Source organism: Lepus europaeus, chromosome 11 (genome assembly GCF_033115175.1).
Source record: "Lepus europaeus isolate LE1 chromosome 11, mLepTim1.pri, whole genome shotgun sequence".
In the NCBI taxonomy this organism is placed as follows: Eukaryota; Metazoa; Chordata; class Mammalia; order Lagomorpha; family Leporidae; genus Lepus; species Lepus europaeus.
Window position 1 is genome coordinate 23,516,541 of NC_084837.1, and position 22,978 is coordinate 23,539,518.

The following is a 22,978-nucleotide window of genomic DNA, read 5'->3' on the forward strand; positions in this document are numbered from 1 at the left end:
TCCAAATTTAAGTTGGGAAATTTCAAATGAGACGTGTGTGTATGGGTCAGCTTAGCAACAGAACAGGAAACAGATTTGTGGTAAAACAATTAAGGCACCAACTAAAGAAGCTCCACAGCTTAAGATGGGTAAATAAATCTCAGCAAAAACAACAACAACAACAACAACAACAACAGAGGAATTATAAAATGATATTGCAAAGGATGCAGGGGACGATGCAGCATATGCTTTCCCCCCATCATTTTCCACAAATTCTGGTTATGTCCAATATTTTAAGGTGGCAAAGAGACATAAATAATATTTTATCATTTAATTATGACCCAAGTTAGTATAAACCCCTGTTTTAGTCTTATAGGATTAGTAAGAATGAGCAGAAATGTAGCTTGATGGGATGTTCTTGTGTCTTTCAAAGATGCTATTGTTACTTCCCATGCCAATACTCTAAAACAGTAAAGATCAAGGACTGAGTGAACACTGAACAGAAAGGTTCACACAGTACAGTCATCCTTCAGCATCCAGAGGGGATCAGTTACAAAGCCCTTGTGGATACCAAAATTTGCAGATGCTCCAGTTTCTTATATCAAATGGCAGAATATTTAAATACGACTATGCGCATCTTCCAGCAGGCCTTAAATCATCTCTTGATTACTTATAATACTTAATGTAATGAAAATGCTATGAAAATAGCTGTTACATTGTTTGAGGAATAACGATGTGGAAAAATGTCTCTGCACTGTTCAGTATGGATAACTTTTTCTGAATATTTCTGATCTGCAGTTGGTTTAATTGGCTAATGCAAAACCTGTGAACACTAAGGGCTGACTTTAACAAAAACTTTTGGGAAAGAGAAAATGCATTATTTGCAAATGGCTGACTGAGTTGGGAGATAAGATCTTGGGTAGTGAACAATGATACACTTTACACTCATATCCAGATATGAACATGTACATGTCTCTGACCAGACATACAAGCCCAAAAACTCAATTTTCATTTCCACTCAGCTTTTGAATAGTCTTTAAGAGCTGCAATTTGCCATCACATGAACTAAGCATGTCTTATTTACTTTGAACTTTTTGATAAAAAAGTTATTTTGTCCCTTAAAATGATCTCTATTTTTATAAATATTCTTATTTTCTTCTGGAATGGAAATATTAGAAAAAATTCTACTAGCATGCATTTTAACATTAAAAGGTATAATTATGATAAAAGTAAATAAATTCAAATGTACCACAGAAAGCAAATGACAGCAAAACAGCAATAAAAAAACTTAATAAAAGAAAAAGATCTGTACTAACAATCATGTCAATAAATATATCTGTTTGAGCTACCTTATAAAAAGGGGACAGAAAACAAATTTCATATTTTATACCTAGGCTAATGAGAAAAGCTTTAAATGTTACCAACAGGCAGAAAGTTAAAAGATGGTATATTAAGTCTATCATGCCAATGTAAAGAAAGAAAAATAAGATTGTTATGAGGACATTTTAGAATAAAAATACCTCAATTTAAAAAGTCATTTGTAATGTCAACAATATTTGTTCCAGAAATTTCTAAGAAAAACTAGTTAAATCCTAGATGAAATTTAACTTATTAAAAACTTACACCCTTATCAAAATCAGGGCAAACTGGAACATAAATAAATGTTAAACAGTAATTAGACAGTTATTTTAAATATTCAAAATGAAATTATGTTTTTCAGTGATTCTTATTTTTTGGGGGGCTGCATTAGTTCACTGTTCCTTTGAAGAATCTGATTAAATATGCAGGATCCCTCTTCAGAAATATTTTGCCATTACTTTCAGGTTTTAATAACTCTTTGAAGCCAAGTTACCATCACCAACACCTGTACACATTAAAATTGTAAGAGCTGACATTATAAGCACTCCCTGAACGGTAGGCATTATATTGAGCTTTCTATATGTATTTTCATTTAATCCTTACACAAGCCTTATAAGGTAGGTAGGTACAACTCTTATTTTTGCAGAAATCCACGAGATCAACAGTAACACTGTCTCCAGTTCACAGATCAGGAAAGTGAATCTGAAAGATGCTAATGAGCAGCAGGAGCTGGGGTTTATATCTTTATCTCTGATCCCAGACATCCATATTTTAGTTATGATAAACTGTCCCTCACTCAGGGCTTTCTGTGCTAATTTAACAAACCAATATGCCTAAGAAAAATAAACATATTCAAAAGTATATTCGATCTAATTTTTATTTATGCCAGTCTCATTGCAAAAGAGAATATGAAGCAGCTACAGAGATACACACAAAATAAAAAATATAGGAATGTGTATGTATATACAGGGGGGAGATTTAAGAAAATGAGGTTACGCTAGACGTAGAATCAGAACTAAGTATTACCATAAGGTTACCAACAATTACAGAGGGCAGCCACTGTTTGTGAACAGCATGGTAGCCAGAGGAAAGGAGGATTTAATTAGCACTGCTCCTCCTGGTATTAAATCTGAGAAAAAGCCTTTTCTGGGGATATTCTGATGCCAATCTTCCCAACATTACTGTCATACAACAGTGACCCATTTACTCGAAATTTCCAGAACCGGGAAAGCCTCAGAGACAAGAAGCAGATCAGTGGTTGCCAGTGGTGAGGAGTGGAGGCAGGTTAGAGAAATGAGAAGTGACACCTTAATGGGCTGGAGGCTTCCTCTGCAGGGGGAGATGAGGATATTTTGGAACCAAACAGAGAGAGCTGTACAACATTACGAATACACTAAAGGTCACTGAGGTGTACATGTTAAAACGGCTCACTTTATTTTCTGTGAATTGTATTTGTTGAAAAATAAAAACAACAGGCTGGCACTGTGGTCCAGCAACATAAGCAGCCACCTGTGATGCCGGCATGTCGAACAGGAGTGTCAGTTCAAGCCCCAGCTGTTCCACTTCCAGCGCAGCTTCTTGCTAATACACTTAGGAAGGCATCTAGAGGACGGCCCAAGTATTTGAACCCCTGCTGCCCATGTGGGAGACCAGGATAACGTTCCTGGCTCCCAACTTTGGCCTGGCTATTGTGGTCATTTGGGGATCTAGCAGATACTAATTTGTCTGTGGTTGACCTGGGTAAATTCTACCTATGGAAACCTTCCCCACAAGCCCCCACAGATAGGGCTCCATGCCATAATGTACCTGTCTATTGCTTTACCTTGTCTTATCAGGTTTCTGGCTCCATAAGCAAGGGTGTTTGATGGGTTACCTGAAGGCCAACACAAGTGCCCTCGGCATCATCAAAGACACAAGAAAGTGTTCTTGAAAAACCACTTTTATAGCACATGTTGCTTCAAAAATCTGGTAAAATGTTCATTTTGTGTTCATAATGATGTGTGATGTGAAGAGAATTTATTTTTGATAAGACACTTCTTAAAAAAATCTTGATGGAGGCCAAAGCATGATATCAACCTGTAGATGGAAAAAGACAACTCTATCCAGGATACAGTGTAGTCTTTTTTTTTTTTTTTTTTTTTGACAGGCAGAGTGGATAGTGAGAGAGAGAGACAGAGAGAAAGGTCTTCCTTTTGCCGTTGGTTCACCCTCCAATGGCCGCTGCGGCTGGCACATTGCGCTGATCCGAAGCCAGGAGCCAGGCGCTTCTCCCAGTCTCCCATGTGGGTGCAGGGCTCAAGGACTTGGGCCATCCTCCACTGCACTCCTGGGCCATAGCAGAGAGCTGGCCTGGAAGAGGGGCAACTGGGATAGAATCCGGCGCCCCAACCGGGACTAGAACCCGGTGTGCCGGCGCCGCAAGGCAGAGGATTAGCCTGTTAAGCCACGGCACCGGCCAACAGTGTAGTCATTAAAAAATGTAATGATCTGGACCAGGCTAAGCGTAAAATGAAGAATAGATGGGCAAATGGACACACTAAAGATCCTTTAGATAATCCTTCTGGAAAATAAGCTTGTGAATTTAACAGCTGAGAGTTTATTTTCTCTCAGAAGAACCTAGATTATAGAAATTCTACATTATTTAGTAGGCTAGACTCAACTGCATGGACAGTCATGCAGAGTGACACAGGAACTTCTTATGGAAAGTCAGAGGGCCTCAACAGGACAGACGTCTGAATTTTCAACTTTCTTCACTCTGATGTATAAATAAATAAATATGTATGTATGTATGTATAAATATACAACGTTCAGACAAGGCTGAAACACAAACAGAAATTTACTTTTGTAAAATGAGGGATATTTCTGTAACATTACAAGATTTGAAAACTGACAAAGTAGCACTTGAGAAAATATATTGCTCTAAATACTTATATAAGTTTACAAAATAACAACCTAGGTACCTATCTAAGGACACATACAAGGTCAAGGTTAGCAACTTTAAAAATGTAAGAAAGAAAAAACAATGAAATAGCACAATAAATTACTAAAATTGACAATAACTAATATTTAAAGATCAAGTAAGAGTGCCACTTTGAAAAAGGGAAAAATTCGGCTGGCGCCGTGGCTCAGTAGGCTAATCCTCCGCCTTGCGGCACCGGCACACCGGGTTCTAGTCCCGGTCGGGGCACCGATCCTGTCCCGGTTGCCCCTCTTCCAGGCCAGCTCTCTGCTGTGGCCAGGGAGTGCAGTGGAGGGTGGCCCAAGTGCTTGGGCCCTACACCCCATGGGAGACCAGGAAAAGCACCTGGCTCCTGCCTTCGGATCAGCGCGGTGCGCCGGCCGCAGCGCGCCAACTGCGGCGGCCATTGGAGGGTGAACCAACGGCAAAAAGGAAGACCTTTCTCTCTCTCTCTCTCTCTCACTGTCCACTCTGCCTGTCAAAAAAAAGAAGAAAAAAAAAAGAAAAAGAAAAAGGGAAAAATTCATAGCATTGTCTGTTGCTTAAAGAATAAAAAATAAATTTGAAAAATGGAAAAGATACTTCAGTCACCTGTAAACTAAGACTAAGATAGACAGACCTAGGCATAATTACTAAAACCCTTAGCACATTCATGTTTTTTAAAAGCAAAACAAAACTGGGGCTGATGTTGTGGTGCAGCAGGTTAAGCACCTGTGATGCCAGTATCCCATATGAGCATCAGCTCAAGTCCTTTCTGCTCCACTCCTGATCCAGCGCCATGCTAACGCACATAGGAAAGCAGCAACAGACGGTCCACGTGCTTGGGCCCCTTCTACACATGTGGGAGACCAGGAGGAATTCTAGACTCCTGCCTTTGACCTGTGGCTACAGTGGCAATTTGGAGAGTGAACCAGTGCATGGGAGCTCTCTCTCCCCATCTCTCACTGTAACTCTGCCCTTCAAATAAATTTTAAAAAATCTTTAAAAAAATTAGTAAAAGCAAACAAAACTGATTTTTAAGAAAATAATATGGAGGCTGACATTCTGCTTTTAAAACCACTTAAAGGTATATCAGTAAGACAAGAGTTAAGGCCGGCACTGTGGCTCAACAGGCTAATCCTCTGTCTTGCAGCGCTGGCACACCGGGTTCTAGACCCGGTTGGGGCGCCGGATTCTATCCCGGTTGCCCCTCTTCCAGGCCAGCTCTCTGCTATGGCCCAGGAAGGCAGTGGAGGATGGCCCAAGTCCTTGGGCCCTGCACCCGCATGGGAGACCAGGAGAAGCACCTGGCTCCAAGCTTCGGATCAGCGCGATTCGCCGGCCGCAGCGGCCATTGGAGGGTGAACCAGCGGCAAAAAGGAAGACCTTTCTCTCTGTCTCTCTCTCTCACTATCCACGATGCCTATCAAAAAAAAAAAAAAAAAAAAAAGACAAGAGTTAAAATTGTAGCAAATGATGATATGTTATGCAGCCATAAGTCTTTTTTTTTTTTTAATATAACTATGTAACTCTACCATACAACCCAGCCATCCCACTCCTTGGAATTTACCCAAAGGAAATTAAATTGGCAAACAAAAAAGCCATCTGCACATTAATGTTTATTGCAGCTCAATTCACAATAGCTAAGACCTGGAACCAACCCAAATGCCCATCAACAGTAGACTGGATAAAGAAATTATGGGACATGTACTCTATAGAATACTATACAGCAGTCAAAAACAATGAAACCCGGTCATTTGCAACAAGATGGAGGAATCTGGAAAACATCATGCTGAGTGAATTAAGCCAGTCCCAAAGGGACAAATATCATATGTTCTCCCTGATCGGCGACAACTAACTGAGCACCAAAGGGGAAACCTGTTGAAGTGAAATGGACACTATGAGAAACAGTGACTTGATCAGCTCTTGTCCTGACTGTTGAGGTACAATGTAATACTTTATCCTTTTTAGTATTTTTTTTGTTCTAATACTAGTGGTTGAACTCTGCAATTAACACACAATTATTCTTAGGTGTTTAAATTTTAACTGAAAAGTGATCCTTGTTAAATATAAGAGTGGGAAAGAGAGAGGGAGGAGATGTACAATTTGGGACATGCTCAATCGAACTTGCCCCAAATGGTGGAGTTAGAAACGTGCCAGGGGATTCCAATACAATCTCACCAAGGTGGCATGTACCAATGCCATCTCACTAGTCCAAGTGATCAATTTCAGTTCGCAATTGATCACACTGATAGGTCTAAGAGTCAAAGGGATCACACAAATAAGACTAGTGTCTGCTAATACTAACTGATAGAATCAAAAAGGGAGAGAAAGATCCAACATGGGAAGCGGGATACACAGCTGACTCATAGAATGGCAGATGTCCTAAATAGCACTCTGGCCTCAGAATCAGCCCTTAAGGCATTCGGATCTGGCTGAAGAGCCCATGAGAGTATTGTAGGCATGGAAAGCCAAGACACTCTGGGAAAAAAAAAAAAAAAAGAAGAAGACCTAAATGAAAGATCTCTGCGAGTGAGATCCCAGTGGAAAGAATGCGGCCATCAAAGATGGAGGTACCTTTCTCTGAAGGGAGGAGAGAACTTCCACTTTGACTATGACCCTGTCGGAATAAGATCGAAGTCGGCAAACTCAAAAGGCTTCCATAGGCTTGACAACTCATGACTAGAGCCTAGGGAGATTACTGACGCCATAAACAAGAGTGTCAAATTCTTAAGTCAACAACAGGAGTCACTGTGTACTTACTTCTCATGTGGGATCCGTCCTTAATGTGTTGTCCAATGTATCCAATGTGTAATGCTATCACTAGTACTGAAACAGTATTTTACACTTTGTGTTTCTGTGTGGGTGCAAACTGATGAAATCTTTACTTAATATATACTAAATCGATCTTCTGTATATAAAGATAATTGCAAATGAATCTTGATGTGAATGGAATGGGAGAGGGAGCGGGAGATGGGAGGAGTGCGAGTGGGAGGGAAATTATGGGTGGGGGGAAGCCACTGTAATCCATAAACTGTACTTTGGAAATTTATATTTTCTAAATAAAAATAAATTAATTAAAAAAGAAACTGAAAAAAAAAAAGATTTATTCATTTATTTGAAAGGCAGAGTTACAGAGAGGCAGAGGCAGAGAGCGAGAAAGGTATTTTCTATTCACTGGTTCACTCCCCAGATGGCTGCAATGGCCACAGCTGGGCCAATCTGAAGCCAGGAACCAGGAGCCTCTTCTGGGTCTTCCACATGGGTGCAGGAGCCCAAGTACTTCGGCCATCTTCTGCCTCTTCCCAGGCCATAGCAGAGAGCTTGATCAGAAGTTGAACAGCTAGGACTCAAACTGGAACCCATGTGGGATGACAGCACTGCAGGTGGTGGCTTTACTTGGTACACCACAGTGCCAGCCTCATGAGAAAATTTTTTGAGTGCGAGGGCAAAAGCATGATATAAAGTTTATATTTATACTGAATTCCAATAGAATTAAATGTCATTGGTAACATTATTGTGTTTTTTTTCCTGCAAATTAAAAAAATCACAGTTTTAAACATTGCCAAGTATTATCCATCAGACAAAATATATTGTCTTAGAGCCAGCGCTGTGGTGTAGCAGGTAAAGCTGCTGCCTGCAATGCTGGCATCCCATATGGGCGCCAATTCGAGTTCTGGCTGCTCTACTTCTGTTCCAGCTCTCTGCTACGGCCTGGGAAAGCCATAGAAGATGGCCCAAGTCCTTGGGCCCCTGCTCCCGCATGGGAGACCTGGGAGAAGCTCCTGGCTCCTGGCTTTGGATTGGCACAGCACTGGCTGTTGCAGCCAACTGGGGAGTGAACCAGCAGATGGAAGACACCTCTCTCTTTCTCTGCCTCTCCTTCTCTCCGTAAATCTGAATTTCAAATAAAATAAATAAATCTTTAAAAAAATATATTGTCTTGCAATATAGTTAATATGGCTAACTGTCTAAAAACTATAAAACAGCAAGTCTGGTAGAAAGAAAATTAGTTACAAATAGGCAAATTAACAGGGAGAAACAAAAAACCAAAACCAAACCAAACCAAATCTACCAAAGAACAGTCTTCTGCCACATAGTAATGGAAGGATTTGTTCAAGTTTTCTAAGAATAAGCCTTTTCTATATATTCTGTCAAAAAATGAGGATGAAGATCATAGCAGCTAATATTACATTTCTAGTGCCAGGAAATATACTCTGACTTTTCACAAATCATCATTTCATCCTTGCAGCACTACTGTGGAGGCAGTTACTACACTTATCTCCAGTTCCCAGGTGGACAGGAAGGTTAAAGTCACAGTTAATAAATGCAGAGCTGATTTTAATGTAGGCAATATGATTCTAGAGCTTGAGTTATTACTACTTTGTGTTCTATGTATTGTGTATTGCTCATCTCAATTTATAATATGATGTTTATATTCTAAAACCCAACAAAGACATCCAAATAAAAAAATTTAAATTTTACTTCAGCTCAGATTCCAAGATGGTAGAATAGGGAACAACGTACTGCTCTAAGCTAGGGATAAATAAAGAAAAAAAAAGTGTAGGAAGTGTATTTTGGGAGAGAATGAAAGAGAAAATCCCAGTGGAAACTCTGCAGAAGGAAGAAGAATGCTGAGGACAAGTGCGGAAGGTGCGGACTTCAGCACATGGCTCCAAGCAGCTGTGAGCTGGAGAGGGTGCCAGCTCTGAGCTGGAGGTGACATCAGACTGCAGCAACTTGTGGTGCTAGAGCTGGAGGGGGAGCATGGTGTGAGTCTGGCCTGGAGCCACAGGGGCTAGGTGGTACCCACAGAGCCCGTGGAAATAAAATGGGCACTTTTCCCTCACCCCATGCCCCCAACAATGGTACCGGGAGAGAGGGCAGGCTCCATTTTGGGCATAAGCGGCAGCTACGAAAGCCCTTATGTGCACGCACAGCAACTGGCTGAGACAGGGTGCCATCTTCTCCGCAGCAATGGGGAGAGGACAACAAGTGACCAGTGGCTCTTGTGCATGTGTATGATTTGGAGATTCTAGCAGAGGGAAAAATCTGTGTTCTTCACTGATTTTGAACCTGGCTGGGAGGACTGACAGGAGCCTGGGCAACCACATAGACTATGAAGTGCCCCCAACCTCCCAACATACCACAGGAAGCTGGCTCAGGGAAAATATGTCTCCCTGTGGATTGGACAGGCTGGTGGGGCGGAGTGGACCCTCTGCACCCAGTGACTGTGGGGGCCTTATGTGCTGAGCCTGCGGGGACTATGTGGCTGCACAAGAAGATGCGGGGTGTAGTTGGATCTCAGCAATGACTATGTGTGGCTCCACATGTGCAGAGCTCTCTGGCTGCCTGGAGCAGGACATTGCAGCAGGATCCATGCTGGAGTGAGGACGCTGCAGACTACAGTTCACATGGCAATGCAGATGAGTGCTGTACCCACTGGGGCTAATACTCGGGCACTGATCACCTTGGAGGAGAGAGGTGAGGGTGTGATTACACCAACAGAGGTGACCATTCCCCCTCTTCTGTTAACAAGAGATCTACCATGCCCAACTTGGGTGTTACCCTGGATACTCGCCCCGCCCTGGAGCACTGACCAGAGCTCCCAGGCCACACCCAGCACACACTTTTTTGGTATTCACTGAAAGTGCAAAACATTCCACCAAGTAAAAGAGGAGGCATAGTTCAAAGTTAAAGTCATCAGAGGAAAAAACCAACAACTATCTTCAAAAATGCCTAAAAATTAATGCAGAAATCCAAGAAACAAGAATAAGGAAGACAACATGACCCCCTCAAAGCAACGCAACAACATTTTAATATTAGAATGTGAAGATGAAGAGATTGACGAAATGACTGAAATGGAATTCAAAAGATCAATCACAGGGTTACTCAAAAGCAATTAGAAGCAAATCCATGAATTAAAGAAATCCATACATGACATGAATGAAATTTTTCCCATGAAATTGAGATTTTAAAGAGAAATCAAAATGAAGTATTAGCAATGAATAATTCAAAATAAAAAATAAAAAAATGTAGTAGAAAGCTTTAACAGACTTGGTGAGGCAGAACCACCTTTGGAAAATTTTCAGTCAGACCCAAAAAAGAAACGGAAATTAGGAAAACTAAAAACAGTGATGGATATTAATGGGATATTATCAAATGACCCAAAATATGGGTCTTGGGAGTTCCTAAAGGTGTGGAAAGAGAGAATGGATTAGATGGCCTTTTTAGTGAAATAATTACAGAAAACTCCCCCAAAATAGAGAAAGAAAGGGATGTCCAAGTACAGGAAGCACATAGAACTCCTAAGAGACATGCCTAGAAAAGATCTTCACCATGACATACTACAGTCAACTTTAAACAATAAAACATAAAGACAAGATTCTGAAATGTGCATAAGAGAAATGCCAGATTACTTTCAGATGATCTTCAATTAGAATTATAGTGAACTTCTCATCAGAAACACTACAGGCTAGGAGAGAATGGAGAGAGCTACTCAAATTCTTTAGAGGAAAAAACTGTCAACCCAGAATACTGTACCCTGAAAAGCTCTCTTTTATGAATGAAGGTGACATAAAGACCTCCCATAATAAATAGATATTGAAAGAATTTGTCACCACTTGTTCAGCCTTACAAAAGACACTTAAAGATGTGCTTTACACAGAAACACAGAAAGATAGTCATAATTATGAAATAATGTGAAGGCAGAAAATCTCCCAGTAAAATACAAAGGAAATGCAAAGTAAACAATAGGAATATTTATGGAAAAATGGCCGGGCAAAGTCACTACTTATCAATATCACCTTGAATGTAAATGTATCTCCAGTTAAAAGATACAGACTAGTTAAATAATTTAAAAACAAAACCCATCTATTTGCTGCCTACAAGAAAATCATCTCACAATCAAAGATACCCGCAGATTGAAAGTAAAAAAATGGAAAAAATATTCCATGTTAATGAAAAGCAAAAAGGGGCAGGTGCAGCCATCTTAATAACAGACAAAACAGACTTTAACACAAAAGCTGCTAAAAGAGATGAAGAAGGGCACCATGCAATGATTAAGGGATCAATTCAACAGGAAGATGTGAATGTAATAAAGATGTATGCATCCAATTACAGGGTGCCTGGCTATTCAAAAGGAATGCTAATATATCTAAAGGGAGAAATAGGCTCCAACACAATAGTAACAGGAGACTTCAACACCCAACTTTCATCTATGGACTGATCAACTAGATAGAAAATCAACAAAGAAACAACAGAGATAACCTAACTATAGTCCAAATGAACCTAACTGATATCTATAGAACATTTTATCCCACAGTTGAAGAATACACACTCTTTTCAATGGTGTATGGAACTTTCTCTAGGATAGACCATATGCTAGGCCACAAAGCAAATATCAGCAAATTAAAAAAAAAAAAAAACAAAAAAACGAAATCATACCACACATCTTCTCTGACCAGATGAAGAGCTGCTTTTTGAAAAGCTAAACAAAACTGACACACCACTAACCCAACTAACCAAAAAAAAAAAAAAAAAAAAAAAAAAAAAAAAAAAAAAAGACAAAAATCAATAAAATTAGAGATGAAAAAGAAAATGTAACAACAGACACTACAGAAATAAAAAGAACCATTAGGAAATATGACAAAGAGCTGTATACCAACAAATTTGGAAACCTAGAAGAAATGGATAGATTCCTGGACACATACAATTGACAAAGTTCAGTCATGAAGACATAGAAAACCTAAACAGACCCATAACCAAGATGGAGATTCAATCAGAAATAAAGACTCTTCAAAAAGAAAAGCCCAGGACCAGATGGTTCACTGCTGAATTCTGTCAGACATTTAAATAGGAAGTAATTCCAAATCTTCTCAAGGTATTCAAAACAACAGAAAGGGAGGGAATCCTCCCAAACTCCTTCTATGAAACCAGCCTCACCTTAATTCCTAAACCAGAAAAAGATACAACAGAGAAAGAGAACTACAGGCCAATGTCCCTGATAACAAAGATGCAAAAATCCTAACAAAATACTAGCTAATGGATTCCAACACACATCAGAAAGATCATTCACTTGGACTAAGTGGGATTTATCCTTGGTATGCAAGGATGGTTCAACATTCACAAATCCATCAATGTGATACCTCACATTAACAAACTACTGAACAAAAACCATATGGTTATCTTAAGAGATACAGAGAAGTCATTTGATAAAATATCCTTTCATGATAAAAAACCTTAAGCAAACTGGGTATAGCAAGAACATTCCTCAATACAATCAAGGCAATTTATGAAAAACCCACAGCCAGCATCTTATTGATTGGGAAAAAGTTGGAAGTATTCCCACTAAGATCTAGAACCAGACAAGGATGCCCACTCTTACCACTGCTATTCAATATAGTCCTGGATGTTTTAGCCAGGGCCATTATGCAAGAAAAAGAAATCAAAGGGATATAAATTGGAAAGGAGGAAGTCAAACTATCCCTATTTGCAGTTGACATGATTTTATACATAAGGGATCCAAAAGATTCCACTGAGAGACTATTGGAATTCATAAAAGAGTTTGGTAAAGTGGCAGGATATAAAAGCAAGTTCAGTGGAGGATGGCCCAAGTCCTTGGGCCCTGCACCCACATAGGATACCAGGAGAAGCACCTGGCTCCTCGCTTTGGATCAACGTGGTGGGCCGCAGCGTGCTGGCCGCAGCGGCCATTAAGGGGTAAACCAATGGAAAAGGAAGACCTTTTTCTCTGTCTCTCTCTCTCTCTCACTGTCCACTCTGCCTGTCCAAAAAAAAAAAAAAAAAAAAAAATCAATAGCCTTTGTGTACACAGAATGCCATGGCTGAGAAAAAACTTCTAAGATAATCCCATTCACAATAGCTACAAAAAAGTCAAATACCTTGGAATAAATTTAACCAAGGATGTCAAAGATCTCTACAATGGGAATTACAAAACATTAAAGAAAGAAATAGTGGTGCAGCCATTGTGGACAATAGTATGGAGATAACTCAGAAATCTGAGTACAGACCTACCATATGACCCAGCCATCCCACTCCTCGGAATTGACCCAAACCAAATGAAATCAGCATATGAAATAAATAGTTATCTGTACCTCTACATTCACAGCAGCTCAAGTTACAAAAGCTAAGCTATGGAATCAACCTAGATGTCCATTAACTATTGCCTGGATAAAGAAATTATGGTATATATACACTGTGGTATATTACTCAGCTGTAAAAAAAAAAAAAAAAGAAAAATGAAATGCTGACTTTTGCAACAAAATGGATGCAACTGGAAGCCATTACACTTAGTGAAATAAACCAGTCCCAAAAAGACAGATAACATGTTTTTTCTGATCTGTGGTAACTAAGAGAGTATCTAAAATGTAACTTACTAAGGTGAAATGGACATTTTGAGATTTGATAATTGTTTAAAGTTCTGTCTCTTCTGTTGAGGAACAGTGTTCTTCTTCATAATATTTGTTGAGAATTCTTTACTTAGTGTAGGGTTAACCTTATGTGTTTAACTAAACTGAAAATAAATCTTTGTAAAAATTAAGAGTGGGAATAGGAGAAACAGGAAGAAGGGTTGGAGTATAGGAAGAAGGGGGGATAGGATAGGAAGTATCACTGTGCTCCTAAATCTGTATATAAATAAGTGAAACCTGTGTAACTTAAATAAAATTTAAAAAGTTTTACTTCAAGTCTGGGTTTAATAAAATTTTCAATATCATTACAACTGAATTAAAAAAATTTAAAGGAAATGATAAAATTCACTTTATCCTGAAAATTCCAGGAATATAAGGAAATCTAGTCAAATAACTTATTGTACTTGTAGTATACATAGAAAAACAAAATTACACCAACATGAATAGTTTCTGAGAAGGATTTAATAAGACTAAACATCTATTCTTAATTAAACATACATAAGAATTCTTAACAAAATTATATCATTCTTAGCATTTTAACAGAAATGGAAACATATCTGCCAAACATATGAAGAATATGTACCTATTCCTTCCTCTCTGTAAGTTTTTTGGAAATAGTTTATACATCCAGAAATGTGGATGGTAAATTTCTACATCGGTATGTATTTGCATATCAAATAAATCTAAATTAGAGCATTTAATATGTATCCAGTGAAAATGCTCAAAGTAAATAAAAAGTGAACCCAAATACCGATGTAACAGAGGAAATGATTTATACTTGTATCAGATAATTTTTTTAGGGAGAATAACAAGGTAACATCTAGTAAGAATTCATGTGGAATGGCATTAATCACCATATAAGCAACATGAAACTATTTCTAGCTCTACACCTAAAAGATGATGAGTAAACACATGGTTACTAGCAGAGATCTGTGGGCCCATCTGAGATTGAATCTGTTTCAACTATGTGACCTTGGGAATGTTGATTGGTTGGTTCAATCAGCTCTTAAAACAATCTAGTTGAGAAAGCTCATTTAGTTAGTAACCAAACCATGCTCTCACGTGTGACCCTTTGACATGCTGACTTGTTGACAGTTTAGAAGTACGGTCTTTCTGTCTCCCACCCTGCTTCATCCATCATCCTTCCCTCCTAAAGTGCAGGGAAAGGCTTTTTCCCTTCCCAGAAGGATTGCAATTACTGTAAAATCTCATTCACCAGGAAGGTTAACCACCTGAGAAGAGACTGGATATCAAACACCAGAACCCAGAAGAGCTTTGTTTACTCTTTGGGTCCATTTTGTTTCCCCTAAAAATATTTTACCACTACTCTAAAAGTGCCTACACCCTTTACTTCCTTCTTCTCTCTGAAGAACTTATTTAAGCCTCAAATATTTTTATATTTTATATGGCTCTATGACATATACATGTTGATAAATTTGTATGCTTTTTCTCCTTTTGATCTATTGCCAGTTTACTGAGTGGATTTAAAGACTCAAACCTCCCATAGGGTGGGGAGAAATTCCTTCAGTCCTGTAGTTCTGGTCAGCAGGTATTCCAAAACCTCTGCTCCTCTAGAGGCTGTAGTTGGGAGAGCCGAGGACCTGACTAGCTGAGCCAGCAAATAGGTAAGGAATTCCTTACAGGTCTTTGCCCTGGGTCTCTCTGCCTTTGGAATATGGTCAAACAAGAGATAAGTTTGTCTTTTTCCTTTCATTTTCTTTCAGCTGACTAGATTACTGAACCCTCAGAGAAAAAGTCTGAACTTCCCTACAGCTGCTAAGGCAAAGCTGCTCTGGAGAAAACTGTGCAAACATGGAATGTATTTATTCAAGAAAGAGTTATTGAACAGCCACTGGGTGCCAGCCATTATTTTAAACCAGGGGTGGGGAACATCTGGTCTGCAGGCCATACAAGGCCCACAAAACTATTCGGTCTGGCCCTGCCAATGGTAACCACAGGTGGGACTCAAAATGCAGTTAGTCTATAGCAGACCAACTTTTAAGTTGATAATTTTGTATGGCCCGTTAACGATGTTATAAATATTCAAAGGGCCCCTGACATAAAATGTTTCCCCACCCCTGTTTTAAATAAAAAGGACAGAAAAATGAACAAGGTAAACGACGTGACTATTTTCCATTTATGTTTTAGAAAGGAGAAAGTAAGTGTGCAAAGGAACAAATAATGTTGGCTCCTGATAAATGATATGAAGAAATAAAAGAGGGGACAGACAACAATAATCTGAAAGGAAGATAATCTTAGCTGAGTGGTTAAGAATGCCAGTTTTGAACAAAAGTGACTTCTGCCTGAATGCAGAGACGCCATCACACACACGTATCTGTAGGAAGTACAATATAGGCAGAGGGAGCAACATATACAAAGGCTGTATGGCTGAAACAAACTTAGTAAGTGTTTGTGGTGAAGAACTGGACAGCAAAAACCTAAGTGGCTGGAATAGAAAGAGGAGACTGTTAGAGGTAGGAAGTCAGAAAGATAGGTACAGGCCAGGTCACGTAAGGCCTTAGGAGTCACACTGTCTCTGCCTCTTAAGCTCCACACCCCACCTCTGTTTTTTTTTGTAAGATAGGAATAAGACCACCTCAAGGAGAAAAAGTCTTTTCCTACTCTCTGTTCTCACATGCCACTCAAAACCTAATTCAATTCTTCATTGCTGGTCCCCAAAACGTGTTAGGATTTCTCCAGCACACACCACTGGAATGTCCTGTAATTTAACTCTACTTGGATATGCTGTTAAATGGCCCTCAACACTTCTGCCCACTTCGATGCCAATTGTAGATCCTAGGTTGTCACTTATACTTCTGAGTGGCTAACATCTGGAGTTCCAACTACCCCCTACCTGGATTAATCTGGTCATCTCACAAAACCCAGGGCAAACCTCTAGTTTACTACAAAGGACATAACAGAGGATGCTAATGAACACCAGATGGGTGAGATATACATAGGGCCAGGTACAGGAGAGGAGGCCGAAGAGCTTCCACACCCTCTCTGCCACCTCTACACGTTCAGCAATGTGGAAACATCCTCAAATCCATCCTTTAGGGTCTTCATAGAGGCTTTGTTACAGAGACATGATTGCCATCGGTGGGCAACTCGACCTTCAGCTCCCTTTCCTCTCCAGAATCTGGAGATGGGATGGGGCTGAAAGTCCCACTCTCTGTAATCATGCCTGGGTCTTTCTGGTGACCAGCCCTCATCCAGAAGCTATCCAGGAGCCCCAAGCTATCTATTATTTTATGAACATTCAAAAGACATCACTATGGAGTTTCCAAGAGTCTTAGGAACTAAGTCCTAGGAACCAAGGCAAAGAACAAACATACATGTGTTATTATTATCATAGTATCACAGACCACTGCAGAGAATTTCTGTGAGACAACGTGAAATATAACCAACAATTCCTGGTGCACAGTGGGTACTGATAGGCTCCTTAGGTTCCCTTTCCTGATAAATTGCTCAAATGGAGGATAATGGATAGAAGAAAATTCTTAAATGAAAAAAATCAACAGAAGTTAGTTTCAGATAACAAGGAATGCAGAAACATGAGAGTACTCCAAATTTAAATCTAACTCAATGAGAGAATGTTAACAATGGCAAATTTGAAAGAAACACATAAGTAGGGGTTGCAAGTGAGAAGAGAACTGATACTGTTTAAGACACTGTCTTCCTTATCTCCAGTGAATAGGCAATGACACCAAATTAAGACAAGCTCTCCTAGACAAGTGACTGTAAAAATGTATGTACACACTTTCAATATCCATATATCTACATCCCCACTCCTAACGCCACATATACACTTTTATGACAGAGTCACTGCTCAACCACATTGTCAATCAACAACAGTAAAAACGTTCCTGGTTTAATGGGGGATAAACATCCCTTTGTTAATGGGTTACCATTTGGCTTTTATTGATCAAAAGGGTAAGAAAAGGGAGAGGCAAGATATTTATAAATTTAGCTATGTGACTAGCTATTTCAAACATCATATGGACTTCATATTATAAATAGGTGAAATAAAATTTTTTAAACCTTTACACAAATAAACATAACTCTACCTATATGACATCTTAACACTGACAGCCCATGTGTATGGTAAATTTGTTGAATGGCAATACCACAACCCTTACTGTATAATATCTTAGTATTGCTTTATAAACCATATTAACCCATTTATACAAATTATGGCTTATTTCATCTAATCAGCCTCTAGCACAGTATCAGAAAATAGAATATTCTCAGCACACACTTCTTTTTCTCTTTACATTCTTTTTTTTTAAGTAAAAGTTCAAAGATCTATATGATCTAAAGAGAAGAGAGGAGAGAAAGCATGTACAGTCTCCCATCCACTGCAATGGCTAGAAACCAGGAGCTGGGAAGTCAATGTGCATTGCCCAGATGGGTGGCAGGGACCCAGCTACTTGGGCCATCATCCACTACCTTCCAGGGTCTGCATTAACAGGAAGCTGGAATCAGGGGTAGAGCCGGGACTTGAAGTCAAGCATTCTGAGAGGACTGTAGGTGAAGGCCAAATGACTACCCCTTTTTCTTAAAGCATTGTTTAGTAAGGGCCAAATTTTGAATGCTTTTTAATTTTTAGTGACTATGCATCCATGCTTGAGAATGTATCTGGGGGCTGGTGTTGAGGCATAGCAGGTAAAGCCACTGCCTGCAGTGCTGGCATCCCATATGGGCACTGGCTTGAGGCCTGGCTGCTCCACTTCCAATCCAGCTCTCTGCTATGGCCTGGAAAAGCAGCAGAAGATGTTCCAAGTCCTTGAGCCCCTGCACACATGTGGGAGACCTGGAAGAGGCTCCTGGCTTTGGATTGGCGCAGCTCCAGCCATTGTGGCCACCTGAGGAATGAACCAGCAGATGGAAGACCCTGCTCGCTCGCTCATTCTCTCTCTTTCTGCCTCTGCCTCTCTGTAACTCTGCCTTTCAAATAAAATAAATATTTTAAAAAATGTATCTGTTATTTAGATTATTTCTAAAAATTCAACATAAAAGCAATATAAACTTGCCATTAAAACATTGTTCACAGGATAAGGATATGAAATCAAATTTTCAAATGCAAATTTATGAAATATTCTTACCTTTGATTCGAGGTAGACATTTGCAGATGACATTTTTGTAATTTTGCATATGTAACTAACTAAAGAGATGGCACAAATGATAAACAGGCTATCATTAATTAATGCTCGAACAAACACAGTCCATTTCAACTGATTTTCTGGAACATCTCCATGGACTAGCATGGCACAAGTCAAGTTCACTACTAAAAAGAGAAGGCTTGCCAATATAAAGCCCAGATGCAGTAGAATTCTGAAAGAAAAAAAAAGTATTAGATACTTATAAAACAAATAAAATTAAAACTAATGAGAAATTTAGCTCTGAATTAGTATGTTGTTTCAGGTATAAAAATTCCTTCACTTTAAAATGTTTTAAATTTCGTTAAACACAAATATAATACTCTCTCAGAATTATCTGTACTGTTTTAAAATCACATAGATTTTTAAGCATCAATTCAGAAATAACCTCATGAGAACTTGAACTCAGTTGCCTCTACCAGGAAGAGTAATACAGGACTATTTCTAACACCATTTCAAGTAACCCCTTAATTTTTCATTTATATAACCATCAAGCATATTTTCATTGACCCTTTAATCTGAGAATTATCAGGCTTTTATAATTTTTTTAGAAAATTCGTATACTGTACTAAAATTATCAATATTAAGATGCAAGAGAAACATTTTTAAACATTGTTCAATCTTATGAACCTCTGATTATCCATAGCAAATGCTGATTTCAAAGTTAACTAAACAGCAGGATAATACAGGATGTTTTAAGCACTCATTAATACCCCAGCCTCTATGAAGCTACACATTCACCACACATCCAGAGCAACTCTGACATAAAATGCCTATCTCCATCAGAAAAAATAGATCTCATAAAAACTCTTCAGTAAAAAGGAAGAGGACCACAATTTCACAGGAATCTGAAGGTTTTTAGTACAAAAGACATTTTGTGTAAAGTTTATACTTCAATATTTGCTACTTTTTAAAAGATTTATTTGAAAGAGTTAGAGAGAGAGGGAGAGGGAGGGAGGAAGTCTTCCATTCACTGGTTCACTCCCCAGACGGCCATAAAGGCCAGGGCTGAGTCAGGCTGAAGCCAGGAGCCAGTAGCTTCTTCTGGGTTCTACACATGGGTAGCACGGGCCCAGATACTTGGGCCATCTTCCGCTGCTTTCCCAGGCACATTATCAGGGAGCTGGATCAAAGTGGAACAGCTGGAACATGAACCAGCATCCATATGGGATGCCAGCATTGCAGGTGGTGGCTTAACCCACTGTGCCACAATGCTGGCCCCCTGCTACTGTCTTTTTAAAAAACAAACAGTGCCACTGCAAGTTTTTAAAAAAAACATTGCTACTGCAAGTTTTAAAAAATGGTGATAGAGCTTTATATATTAAAAAAAGGTATTGCTCAGTACGGTTGAATGGAGAGAACTATGGGCTGCTTAACTACTTCATTTGAGTCACTCTAACACTTGATTTCCTGTATTACTGCTAAGGCCCCTTCAACAACCACTTCCTCCTATTTTAAGAAGTCTACTCTTTAAAAAAACTAGATGATTTTTAGATACTCAGCTCTAATGTTAATGAACTAACAGTTTAAATACTTTTATAAAAATTTAGATACTCATGGAACTTACTTGTGTCTGTCAAGTTCAGTGGCACATCTGACTTTACATATGACCTACAGAGGGTATAAAAAGAAAGCTTTAAACACATGTAACAGTGTCTTAAATGTGTTTTGACTTTGTGCTTTAAAGTGATACAATTATAAATAATGATAGCAAATTAAGCTCAAATGTTAACTGCTGAGCTATCCTGTAACAAAACTGTACAGCTTTCCAAAGACTTAAAACAATAAATTAGTAACTTTAGCCTTTTTTTTTTTTTTAAAGATTTATTTGAAAGTCGTCATCAACATACACATACACACACCAGAGGAGAGAGAGAAAGAGAATGAATTTTGATCTTCTATCTACTGGTTCATTCCTCAAATGGCCACAATGGCCCGGGCTGGGCCAGGCTGAAGCCAGCAGCCAGGAACATCATCTGGGTCTCCCACATGGGTGGCAGGGGCCCACGTATTTGGGTCATCTTCTGTTGCTTTGCCAGGCACATTAGCAGGGAGCTGGATATGAGATGGAACAGTCAGGACTTGGATGGGTGCTCTTAGGGAATACGCTGGTGTCACAGGTGGCAGCTTAACCTGGTATGCCACAACAGCCCGTTTTAATCTTAAACTTAACTTTATACCTTTAAAAATTTAAACAGAATTAATTCAATTGAAAGATTCATCCAGCTTTTATTATGAGCCAGACATTGTGCTGGATGGCTAGCCACCTATCCTAAACCTCACTGTTACTCAGGTTTTGCCCTAAAACAGAACTTCTCATTTAAGTATGAAAATGGCTGAGTACCTCCAAGGATTATTTTCCCCTATGGTGAAATGTAGTAAAAGGACCCAAGGGCCTAAAAGTGAACACAAATAAGCATGTATCAAATTTAGCAAACTTCCTTCAAAAACTTCCTTGCAAATGGCAGGTGCTCAAATATTTGTTGAATAAAGTTAGGCAGGTAGGTAAGTTCAATATGAAATAAGCATGGTACATTCTAAAAACATAGTGAGAAAGATCTCAAGTCCTTACTGGTGAACTTGGACTTTATTCCATAGAAAGGAAGATATTGAACATTTTCACAAAGCCCTCCAAAATAAGCAGTTTCACTAATCTGACATTAATAGGGTACAGCAGAGAAACTACAGGATAAAGATTAGTTAAAACACTGAAACAGAGTATCAGCTTTGGAGACCTGGAAAGAAAGAGGAAAGTATAAAAGAAATATTTGGAAAAAAAAGTGTAGTTACTTGATAACTTACTGATTTCATTCATTTACTGATCATCTATTAATGCCACATTCTGTAAAAGCTGCCATGGATTCATAAACAACACTGTCCACCCTCAAGGAGTTCAGTGTAGGGAAGAAAGAGACAAACCATCTATTTGACACAATGTGATATAAATGTAAGATACTATCACCAAATCCAGGAAGGCAGAAACACTAAGGGTCACAAAGGGGTCAGATACGAAGGGTAAGTGGAGGGGAAAAACCGTGCAGAGTCAGTGAGGACTTCTCAAAGGACATCACATTTGAGCCAGCTTATGAGTCAGGTGAATGCTCAGGCATTTGGCTGTAATGTTCTGGTGTTGACACTACCGCCACCTACCAAAGGCTTGATGTAATGGAAGAGTTAAAGTACTATTCTTTTTTACTTACTTTATTTATTTGAAAGGCAAAGTTAGAGGGAGAGATAAAGAGGGAGAGAAGGAGAGAGAAAGAGGGAGAAAGAGAGGGAGAGAGTGAGGTAGAGAGAGAGGGAGAGAGGGAGAGTGAGAAGGAGGGAGGGAGACAGGGAGAAAGGGAGAGTGGGGGAGAGGGAGGGAGAAAATGAGAAAGAGGGGGAAAGAGAGGGAAAGAGGGAAGGGGAAGGAGAGTGAGTGTGAGGGAGAGAGAGAGGGAGAAGAGGAAGAGGGAAGGAGGAAGGGAGAAGGGGAGGGATGAAGGGAGAGGGTGAGAGAAGGAGAGGGAGGGAAGAGAGAGGGAAAGAAAAGGAGGGAGGAAAGGGAGAGGGAGGGGAGAGAGGGAGGGAGGGAAGAGGGGGAGAGGGAGGGAAGAGGGGGAGGGGGAGGGAAGAGAGAGAGGGGGAGGAGAGGGGGAGAGGGGAGACAGACTTCTACCTATTGTGCTGATCACATGGCTGCAATTGCTAGAGCTGGGCTGATCTGAAGCCAGGAACCAGGAATTTCTTCCGGATCTCCCACATGGGTGCAGGGGCTCAAGCACTTGGGCCATCTTCAGCTGCCTTCCCAGGTGCATTAGCAAGGAGCTGGATTGGAAGTGGAGCAGCTGGGATCCAAACTGGTACCCATTTGGGATGCTGGTGCTGTAGATGGCAGCTTAACCTGCCATGCCACAGCACTAGCCCCAAAATATTATCCTGTCAGTCTCTAAATTATACCACTTTTATCAGTCTCAGCTCCATTCACAACCACAGTGGATTATTACAACAGCCTTTTAATTGGTTTCTCTGCCTCTATTCTGAATTCCATCTAAATTTTTAGAAGATGTTCATTTTATATTTTTCCTTTATTTCCATCTCTATGTGACTTACTTAAGAATTGTGGTAAA

The 22,978-nt window shown here is 39.6% G+C and overlaps 1 protein-coding gene across 2 annotated transcripts in view; it reads right to left on the bottom strand.

Moving 5' to 3' along the window:
- The window catches only part of GPR137C (G protein-coupled receptor 137C), a 65,776-nt gene that overhangs the window by 23,730 nt on the left and 19,068 nt on the right, over positions 1–22,978 (bottom strand). For both annotated transcript variants that reach the window (XM_062204581.1, XM_062204580.1), the window contains exons 2-3: positions 20,434–20,477; positions 18,813–19,041 (exon numbers count right to left, since the gene is read on the bottom strand). In XM_062204581.1, coding sequence (XP_062060565.1) covers positions 18,813–19,041; positions 20,434–20,477 — 273 coding nt within the window. The remainder of the gene's footprint in view (positions 1–18,812; positions 19,042–20,433; positions 20,478–22,978) is intronic.